Raw genomic sequence first — 9,938 nt, forward strand, 5'->3', positions numbered from 1 at the left:
ATTCAGTTTCCCATGGCGTGAGAAAGGGCAAACAAACATCCGTGAGCGGTGTATACATACGTTTGCACGGGTTATCAGCTCTCACTGTCATCGACTCTCTCTCGTCTCCAACGGACTCACCCTGCGAAGAAGTCACGCGACAGAATTGGATTCATGCAGTCGCTTGCCCCGGCCATCACCGCCGTAGCAATCCAACCCAGCCCCGGCGGCACCGCTCCGAGTCAAGGTTCCAGCTCGGATCTCCGATGCAATACAAGATAGCATCAACCCCAACTATGAAGCGCCCCCGTCTGACAGACAAAGGCACCGGCGCCGGATTCGGGCCCATGTACAACTTTATGCGCTTCACCGGGGAATGTTGCAATTGGGCCTTCTACCGCAACGTCGCCGTCGTCGGCGGCGAGGATATACCGCAGTCTGGAGCCGTCATCCTCGTCTCGACGCACTTTGCAACGCTGATGGACACCAGCCTGCTAAGTGAACACATGCCGCACAGGAGAAAGCTGCATTACTGGGCAAAACGTGGGTTCAAGGATTCGAAAGTCATTTAACAGTTCCCCCAACGCCGCTCAATACTGAAACCCGTTTTGCCTGCGATTATAGGTGGGTTATACAGGCACCCGGTCGCCTCGTACATCTTGAACAACTCGGGCAACATCCAAGTCGATCGCCATACAAAGGATAACCAGGCGCTTTTCCAAGGTACATTTGAAGCGCTGCAAGCAGGCGAATGCATCGCTCTCTTCCCCGAAGGCGGCTCCTTCACCGAGCCTCACCTGCACTCGATGAAGGCAGGCGCAGCATGGGCCGCACTCGAATACTCCAAGAAACTCCAGCTGAGCCGCGAGAAGAACGCAGAGCACACTGATGTGACCATAATCACCGCCGGCATCAACTTCACGGACAAGTCGCGCTACCGGAGCAGCGCCTGCCTCGACTGGGGGCCAGTTTTTAGCGTGGACGAGTTCACGCCAGATTTCCTCAGCGCCGGATCGAGCAGCGAGCCGAGTGCAAAGGAGGCGGTCTGGAAGCTGACAGAGCACATTGGCGAACAGCTAAGGAAACTCTCGATCAACGCGCCGGAATGGGTCACTTGGCATGCGATGAAGGTCGCGCGCGAGCTCATTTGGGAAAGCGATGACGAGCTTCCGATGCGCAAATTGCGCATTATCTCCAACGAGTGCGTCGGTCAGTTTGTGTCGAATGCCTTCTGGATATGCACGAGTTGCTGACACTTTTCTGGGGCCTTTTCTTTCCGCACCAGTCTCATCACGATCCTAGCACCACCACAGCACGTCTCGTCCTCTGCGACAGAGACGCCCGAAAGCAGCAGCCCGACGCTGATGAACTCGTCGTCAGCCGGCACAATGCATGGTAACGCTGGTAGTGGCGGCGTTGAGAAGTTCACCGATGCCTTCTCCTCGCGCAACCCTGCCTGCGCACTGGAGGAGACGCAGCACGCGCGTGACTTGCTCTCCGAGCTCTCCGCCGTCTCGGTCGGCTGCTCAACGGACATGTTTACGCTGAACAAACTTGCCAACGACCTGACGCGACGCGGCCATGCTGCCGACGGCAGCCTGCCGCCCGCGTGGCTCGCTGCAAAAATCGTCGTCAGCCATACGATGGGCTTGCTGCTCCGCGCGCCCTACCTCGCGCCCATCTTTGCACTGCACGCCGTACCCTATATCATCGCTAATTATTGCAGCATAAAGTATGCCAGTCACGAGGAGGAGAGCATGGCAAGCGCAAAGTCACTAGTGTGGGTTCTAGCTGTGGAAGCAATCAGGATATTCGATTCATATAGAGGGAAAGGCTGACAAACACATGCTCCTCTGTGCTTGAGACAGTGGCTACGGCTTCACCAGCATCATGTACGGCCTCTACATTCTCTTCTTCTGGCTGCTATTCCTGTTCAACCCCGTCGGCTTGCTCGTCGGCTTTATCTTCGTCTACTCACTCATGCACCTGCACCACGCCGTCATTGACGACACGTATGACCGCGTCAAACTGCTGCTCGCGTCTGTGCGCCTGCTTACCGCTTCGCTCGGCGGGGAGAGCTGGCAGCTGGACATGGGCGACCCGCGCGTGCGCCATGCGATCGACACCGTCCGCGCCGGTGCGCCGATACAGGACACGATCAACCTGCGCAAGCAGCGCGGCAAGAAGGGCAAGAAGGAGCGCCCCTGGCGTGCGCGCCTGCTCGGCGTCGCGCTCAAGATGCGCCAGGACACGCGCAGTGCACTCAAGGACGCTCTCGACGCCGTTGAGCGCCATGGCTCTCCCGAGCAGAGGGATGCACTGGCGCGCCTCAAGAAGTGTGCCGGCCATGAGCGCCTCGAGCTCCAGGACGCTGGGCGCCAAACGCAGACGCAGCGCATTCGCCAGCGTCTCTCCAAGCTATCCCGTTGGCGGTCGGCAAATGGTGTCCCGCGGTATCGCAACCGCAACAGGAAATCTATCAAGGAGAATGAGGATTGAGAGAAAGTCTGATCCATTTGGAGCGAGAACTGCGCACTGTTCGACCACCTTATAGCTGTATATTTTCTTTCTCCACCCGCCTATCAGTTTCATGTTCCTGTATCTTACACAAACGTTTATTTGGCAGTGTGACGATGGATGCGCTTATCGCACCGAGCTTGACATCTTTCGTCACCCCCGGACTTGCAGTGATGCCACAACGCCCCCTACGACGGCTTCACTTGCCAGGCACGGCGGAGTGGGGACCGCGGTCTTGACCGCGTTCATGCGCAACCTCCAAGGCGCCAACGAAGACGCGTGCGGATGCCTCGGGTACGGCTTGCTGTCCGCTGCTGCGGCGTTAGAACCACCAGCGATGGAGGTCGGCAGGCCTTGCTTGTGAAGCACCAGAACGAGTCGCTCAGAGAGCACGCGCACAGCTGAGACTTCCGACGGGCTAGCAGAAATTGGGCCCGATGGCTGCGCGCATACGATGGGATCCAGCTCTGCGTCGGTCAAAAGCAGCTTTTCCAGCCACGCAGGCTCTCTTTCTTCGTCGAATGATACCCCTGCCCCTGCTACGGCTCCTTCGCTAGAGACGTACCAAGGCAGCGTCAGGCTGTGATAGCTTGATTTCAACCTGGTCCATGTCCGAGTCTGCAGCTGAATCAACACCTTGCGCAGCAGGAAGTAATGCCACGGCGTGAGCTCTGGATCAACACCGCTCTTCATCTGAGATTGAATGATGAGACGGCGGAACGAGAGGACGTCGCCCGTGCGTAGGTGAGTCGAAATGAGTTTAACACGATGGAGCAAGCTGGCAGCCATATCGTTGCGAGGGCTGCTTCTTCTGCCTTTCTGCGCTCTTGCCAAGCTCTCCAACCGTAAAGACAGTAACATAAAATCGGATGCGCGTTCTTTGCCTTTGGCCGACGGAATGCACAAGTCGACAGTGCGTGAGAGCAGGTATAGGCTTGCAAAGAAGTCGAACAGATTGTCTTCTGGCAAGCCAGCGTCGTCGGTCAGGTTCGAGACGTCACACCACAATCTCTGGCTTGCTGTATGTGTCAACTGAGCCGCTTCTAAAATGAGCAGCTCTTCCACCAATCGTGGCATGGCAGTCGCAAATTGTCCAGCATTATCGCACAGCAGCGAAAGAAGCACCGAAAGCATGTAGACTGAAGATTTGCACAGAATATCTTATCAGTGCAAGTGAACTTTGCAAACGCGCAATATGACTGACGCACTTTCGAGTGTAAGCGAGTCGACCCTATGCGTGGCCATCAGGGCTTCCCGCAACTTTCGTACGAGGAGGGCTACCTCTTCCAGAGACTGTTGGCAATGCGGATTCACAGAAGAGACGTATGAAAGGCGCTGACCGTGAGGCAGAAGACCGTGCTTCTGCCGATGGGCCTTGATCCGGTCAGAGATGTACTGACGAAATTCGTTTTGTGTATCTGCGTTCATCAGCGATGATCTGCGAGAGAGGCAACTTTGTCAGGGCTCATTTCCGTTGCCATCGCCCGACACATCTGTCTCACACTTTGCTTTGACCGTCCAGGAATATCGATGCACTCGCGTCGTCTAAGCCTCTGCTGGGGCTCGCGAGAAGAGCCATTTGATCTATTAGACCGCCCAGGGGCTGGCCGGATTCACGCCTGCGCATGCCACCCAGTGATCTGGACGCTTCGCCCGCGTGGAAGTTCTTGGACCGACTCATAGAGCCTGTGATGTTATGGGAAGCACCATTGAACTGAATAGGGCAAGGGTGCTGTGGGGAATCCTGATTACGTTCCCGGCCTGCCTGGCTGTTGTCCATCGCGAGAGAGTCTGAAGTCAGAGGACCACGGCCATCTTGATTGCGTAGGGTATTCCATCGACTTGATTCGGATCCTCTGTCTGCTTCGAGCAAATTTACTCCCGTTGCCGGCCTTGGCGCCCATCTTGATGCGCTTGTCGAGCTAGCCTGAGATGCTTTCTGGTCTTCGACTCGACGACTGCGCCATACCTGCTGTTCCCTTATCCGGGGTCCGTTCGAAGTCATCCCAGCTGCGCTACGGCGTGTGGTGCTGATGTCGCCTCGGTGCCTTGGTTGCCACAAACCTCTCACTTTCTAGTGTGCAAGTCTTCTAAGGTCTTCGATTACGCTCGGGCTGCGTTAGGCGGCGTTGCGCCTGATGACCTGAGTATTCAAAGAGTATACACCGTTCAACACGCTCAATCAACCATAAAGTGAGGCACCATGGTGACCTTGGTCAGAATCCGGGGAGGCTCTGCGGGTTTGCCGAGTGTGCATTAAATCGCCGACGCGATTTCAAGTGTTGCGACCGTCGGCGGTCATGAGTAGACCGATTCCCAGTGATGCAGAGGCACTCTACGAAGGCAGGGAGGGATAATGGCTAGATTCATACCAGTCTGAGGAGCGTAAATGTGCATATACCACAGTCGAGCATGAGTGATGACTGGGAGAGGGAGACGCCGGTGGATGCGCCGATGGTTTGGGGGGCCCCATGCCACCGCAGGGCTGAATGCATCGTCACCTGTACCATTCCGTTTTCACAACATCAAGTGGCCACGATGTTCGCGATACGTGACGCTTCATGATGGCTTCTTGCATCATGCTCCATCTGACGGCGTAGAAGCTGATCTGAGGATAACGCTTTTACGCTCCCGCTGGCAGGTTTGAGAACTGACTTCGTATCAGCGAGGACTCGGCTAGGCGCAAAACGCCTTGAAGCTTGAGAACCAATCCCAACGGTATCGGCCTCGAAATGTCGAAGCTGTCTCGCTCCTTCGGCCGTCCGAGCTACCCAACTCTGCCGGTCGATCTTCGCCGCAACAAGATTGACAACCCAGCTGCACTGCCTCCACTGGCAGATCTAGCCCTCATCGATGTGAAAGATGACTCAATATTAACGAGTATCAGCCCGCCAGTCAAGCGCATCTACCTTGAAGAAGATGTACAAATCTGGCAGCGTTCACATGCTCATCACCAACTCCTGCTCTTCCTTGCTCAAGTTGCTCAGGCATGCATTGGAAAAGCGACAGTATGCCCGCAGAAGCATGACACTCAGAGCCCAAGTGCGGCAGTACTGTCTTTGATCGAGCTACTCGAGCGCGTAGACGCTTTGACGCAAGAGATCAAGCCTCTGGATACACCGCAACGGTTCGGCAACCTTGCCTTCAGGACCTGGGGTCAAAGATTGGAAGAGGCGAGTGGCAGATGCTGAGAAGGATGAATTCTTCTGCCGAATCTAACGTTTCACGCCTTTCAGGAAGCTGAAGGCCTGCATAAACAACTCCTGCCGTCAGAGCTACATGCGTTTATACCAGAATTAGCGGCATACTTTCTTGGCGCCTTTGGCTCTTTTGTGCGACTTGACTATGGCTCCGGCCACGAGCTCTCATTTGCCGCATGGCTGTGCTTTTTACGACGTCTCGGTTTCCTTCATGAAGGCGATGAAGAGGCTATCGGCCTAAGAATCATTCCGCGCTACCTCCAGGTCGTGTGGAACTTGCAGGACGCCTACAAGTTGGAACCTGCGGGGAGCCACGGAGTGTGGGGGCTGGATGACTACCAATTCGTTCCCTACATTGTGGGTGCGGCTCAACTAGCTGCCCAAGACGAGTATCGCCCGTCCCAAATCTCTTCGGTTTCGCATCGCGCTGTAAGTCAAACACAGAAGCATGTCCCCCCGCAGGACCTTCTGGCCTTTGTCCCAAACGTAGGTCCAGCCAGCATGACCCGCAATAGCGCGCCACTACGATCTGTCGACGGCCCCTCTAGCAGCTCTCCGCAGCCGACATCGCGTGTCACGCCAGAATCTCCGCCACCATTTGCGAATCTCTTCACCAGTTCCATTGCGCGTATCCACTTACTCAAGAAAGGTCCTTTTGCGGAACATTCGCCGCTCCTGAACGACCTGTCTGGTTCTGTGCCAAATTGGGTCAAGATGCACAATGGCATGCTCAAGATGTATGACGCAGAGTGCTTGGGCAAAAGGCCAGTCGTGCAACACTTCTTGTTCGGGCCAACTTGCTTCAAATGGGAAGGGCCGGTTCGTCAACCTTCCACTTCAAACATGGAACAAACCCCACGGCCGAATGGCTGCAACGACGCTCCAGCAGATGCACCCAACATCCAGGTGTTTAGTCTGACGGGTGCACCCTGGGCTGCACAACCTCCACGTATGGGCATTGGCAGCGCCCCACGGCTCCCACCGCTCACCATCGCACATATAGGGGGCGGGAGCTCCGCGGCGGTGCCGCCTCCAAGTGTACTTTGGGCAGCGTCGTCGGCTCCGCATGCAAGAACGGGAGTTCCGATAGTCTCCCCGGTTGCAGCACCCTGGACTGCTGCTTCCTCACGAGTTCGTCCAGTGGAACGGAATCCTACGACGCTTGGCGGTACCAGCTCTGCAGCCATCGCAACCTCTCCATTCAGCGCGCTGCCGCCTGCAACTCCTTCCCAACCACGTGCAAAACCAGGCAATGGATAAGGCGGCATCTAGCAATGCAGTATTGCGATTTCATGAGTGTGTGCGCTCTAGTACAGCGGCTTCATGGTGTACATCGAAGTGAGAGCCGGAGTGTCAACGTCCTCAGTGAGCTGGGGCATCTTGTACATGTTGGTCGCCTTGCTCGCATCTTGCCCGATATCAAAAGCGCTGTCAGTGCCTGATTTGGTGCGGCAAGCAGTAGTGAGCGCTTGCGTGGCAACCTGCGGGTCTTTGGCCTTTTGCGCGCTCTTGGCCGCCTGTTTCTTGGCCTTTTGGTCCTCAGTCTTCTCGATGCCTGCGTGCTTGCTCGCCACGCCGGCCGCTTTGCCATCGGGAACCTTGATGAACTCGCGGCGCCCGTCTTTGCCCTGCGCTTTGTCGAGAATATAGTAGCCTTTGCGCTCGAATTGGAGCATTGCGCCTTCAGCAAGTTCGCTGACGTCAAACGCTGCAACAGCATCGTAGCGGAATTCCGTCTCAGGTGTGAGGTAGTCTTCAAAGTGGTCTTCCTCCTCGAGCTTCTTCTTGGTGATAAGATAGTCGAATTCCAAAAGGGCGACATCGACCAGCGGCCGAGTGGCCGTCTTGGCGAGCCAGGTGACCTTCTTGTCCGTTTTGCTGAAATCCCCCTCGAAGTGCGCGTCGAGCTCGAGCGATTCAACCGTCTTGCCATCCGCAGCGAGCCTCTTGGACTTGACAAAGACGTTACCCCAGTCCATCAGGGTGATCTCCTCCCCTTCCGCGAAGCTCTGCGCGTCGACTTGCTCAATGTACACTGGTGAGTCGTACGTCGTGGTCTTCGTGCCAAGCTCGATATTCTTCTTGTGCTTGGCAACGGCCTTCTCGTGTGATGGAGGTGCGCCATTAATGTGGCATGTGACCATGTCGTTTATTTCGATCGCAGTGAAACGTGGAACAACCGGATCAATGATCTTTTTGTTGAGAGCCCAGATCGTGTCCCATTCCATGTTGACGACCTGCTGCGCTGGGCCCGTGGCGAGAATGAACTGCTGGATGCAGTCGATCGTCATACCACGCCTCCTGATACCTCGAATTGTCGGGAAACGAGGGTCGTCCCAGCCGTGCACATGACCGCGGTCGACAAACCACTGCAGCTTCCGCTTCGACAGCAGCGTGTAGATAAAGTTGAGCCGAGCAAAGTCCCAAATTTGAGGCTTGCGCAGATTGAGCTTCTCGATGAACCAGTAGTATTGCGGGTTTCGGTCGCGGTATTCGTTCGTACGCAGTGCATGTGTGACGCCTTCAAGGGAGTCGACAACTGGCGCTGCAAAGTCGTACGTCGGGTAGACTTTCCACTTCGCACTGCAGGAAAATATGGCCAAATTTCGGTCCGTCAGTCTCAAAAAAATGAGAAAATTGGACTTGTTAAAGCTGCTCACCCAGTGCGGTGGTGTGGAACATCAATGTTGCACCTGTAGATAACAGGGTCGCGCATGGCTTTGTTCGGGTTGTCGACGCTCATCTTTGCCCTCAGGCACCACTTGCGACCCTCTTCGGTTCCCTTTGTCATTTCTGCAAAACGTTCCATCGTCTCCTCAACTGTGGAGTCCCTTCGCTTAGAAGCAATGCCGTCCATGCGCTCGGCACGCATCTGCTCCTGCAACGTGTCGTCCGCGTAGGCGTCCCCTTGCTGGATGAGCAAATTGACTTGACGGTAGAGCTCGTCGAAAAAGTCGGATGTGTGAGAGCGGATATCTGGCTGGATTCCCATCAAAGCGAGATCTTCGACAATAGAGTCTTCGAACTCCATCTTTTCCTTGCTCGGGTTGGTGTCGTCAAAGCGGACAATCAGCTTTCCCTTGTACTTTTGAGCAAAGTATTGATTTAAAATGGCCGCTTTGGCGTGCCCAACATGCAGGTATCCTGATGGCTCCGGAGGGAAACGAGTGACGACGGAACCTTCCTTGGGATTATCGCCAAGGAAAAGATCAAAAGAGGAGGCAGCCTTCTTGTTGCGGTCCTTGTTGCTCTTCGCAGATGTGATGGCTGCCAACGCATCGCTGAAGGCGGGCACCTGCTCAAGGTACTTGTACCATCGTGCAAGATGCTTGTGGGTGCCCCTTCGGACGAGACCCATACCTGCGCTGCTGGATCGCAAAGCCGAATAGATGGCAGCATCGCCAGCGGTGATGCTGTGTCCGACAAAGAAGGTCCGAAGTGCAAGGTGCTGGTCAACCTCATCCGCGATGGACGAGAGCGTTGCAAAATCTGCTGTGAGGAGCTTGTCTCCCTGTGCAAAGTACTGATCAATCTCCTTGCTCTGGGCCTGCGATGAGCCGTACATGCCAGTTGCAGCGAAGGCCGAGGCGAGCTTCTGCGCAACCTGTGTTGCGCCCGTCACGGTAGATCCATCGGGAAGCACCAGCACAGGCTCTGCGCCTAACTCACCCTCGACAACGTTAACTTGATTTGCCGAGGTGGAGGACGATGCCGAGTGGTTTAGGATGAGGTTGGACACGACCAATGGCAGGAATGGTGGTCTGTCCTTGGAGAGGAAGTCGACGGCGAGGGTCAAAGGGCCGATGCCCGGCTGGTCGGCGTTGGCCTGAACGGAGGCCATGATCACTTTTTGCTTAACTGCACTCGCGTTTACGATGACAGTCGGATACGGAGATCTTCGGTAGGCCACATATACCTCGCAGATACTCCATCGATGTCCAAAAGGTAGCAGGAAGGAGAGAAGCAAGGCGAGCCCTGCTGGCAGGTGAGGAAGAGAGAACTGAATCAGAGTCAGAAGTAGAATCCGGAAGTGGACAGGTCGGAACCAATGTGAAGATTAGGGTTACTGGCATCCCTCAATCAGAATGGTGAATGTAAATAACCAACAGCCAGACGCCAATTGGGGCGCGACGCGACATGAAAGCTTGTAGAGGTGTTGGTCTCTATGGGGCGTTTGGTGGCAACCCACATAACAATCACAGCGAGGTTAGCTGTCAGCCTGTCATATTTGAGGTACAAGTA

At 55.6% G+C, this 9,938-nt stretch overlaps 4 protein-coding genes across 4 annotated transcripts; 2 read left to right on the top strand and 2 right to left on the bottom strand.

Annotated features, from left to right (window-relative positions):
- Positions 1-275: 275 nt before the first annotated feature.
- Positions 276-2,478, top strand: K437DRAFT_260949 (uncharacterized protein; the record flags this gene model as incomplete). The annotated part of the gene is made up of 4 exons (XM_013390346.1): positions 276-522; positions 604-1,180; positions 1,265-1,759; positions 1,848-2,478. 4 exons carry the CDS (start codon positions 276-278, stop codon positions 2,476-2,478), a joined length of 1,950 nt encoding a protein of 649 aa, XP_013245800.1.
- On the bottom strand, positions 2,408-4,400 carry K437DRAFT_272016 (uncharacterized protein; the record flags this gene model as incomplete). Its single annotated transcript, XM_013390347.1, has 4 exons — positions 2,408-3,635; positions 3,705-3,934; positions 3,999-4,287; positions 4,376-4,400. The coding sequence occupies 4 exons, from the start codon at positions 4,398-4,400 to the stop codon at positions 2,650-2,652; spliced, it is 1,530 nt and encodes a 509-aa protein (XP_013245801.1). The 3' UTR covers positions 2,408-2,649.
- A 507-nt stretch (positions 4,401-4,907) lies between these two features.
- K437DRAFT_253608 (PTPA-domain-containing protein) lies at positions 4,908-7,120 on the top strand. Its single transcript, XM_013390348.1, has 2 exons — positions 4,908-5,669; positions 5,733-7,120. Exons 1-2 carry the CDS (start codon positions 5,229-5,231, stop codon positions 6,954-6,956), a joined length of 1,665 nt encoding a protein of 554 aa, XP_013245802.1. The 5' UTR covers positions 4,908-5,228; the 3' UTR covers positions 6,957-7,120.
- On the bottom strand, positions 6,961-9,664 carry K437DRAFT_231383 (glutamyl-tRNA synthetase). Its single transcript, XM_013390349.1, has 2 exons — positions 8,357-9,664; positions 6,961-8,279 (listed from the first exon to the last, which is right to left on the bottom strand). Exons 1-2 carry the CDS (start codon positions 9,535-9,537, stop codon positions 7,004-7,006), a joined length of 2,457 nt encoding a protein of 818 aa, XP_013245803.1. The 5' UTR covers positions 9,538-9,664; the 3' UTR covers positions 6,961-7,003.
- Between the last annotated feature and the right edge of the window lie 274 nt (positions 9,665-9,938).

This window comes from Tilletiaria anomala (assembly GCF_000711695.1).
Source record: "Tilletiaria anomala UBC 951 chromosome Unknown K437scaffold_5, whole genome shotgun sequence".
Classification (NCBI taxonomy): Eukaryota; Fungi; Basidiomycota; class Exobasidiomycetes; order Georgefischeriales; family Tilletiariaceae; genus Tilletiaria; species Tilletiaria anomala.

Excerpts from the sequence above, each read along its gene's own strand:
- K437DRAFT_253608 (XM_013390348.1), top strand. The coding sequence starts at position 5,229 with ATGTCGAAGCTGTCTCGCTCCTTCGGCCGTCCGAGCTACCCAACTCTG. Across the intron at positions 5,670-5,732 it reads GGGGTCAAAGATTGGAAGAG|GAAGCTGAAGGCCTGCATAA; the intron begins GCGAGTGGCAGA and ends CACGCCTTTCAG.
- K437DRAFT_231383 (XM_013390349.1), bottom strand. The coding sequence starts at position 9,537 with ATGGCCTCCGTTCAGGCCAACGCCGACCAGCCGGGCATCGGCCCTTTG. Across the intron at positions 8,280-8,356 it reads GTTCCACACCACCGCACTGG|TGCGAAGTGGAAAGTCTACC; the intron begins GTGAGCAGCTTT and ends ATTTTCCTGCAG.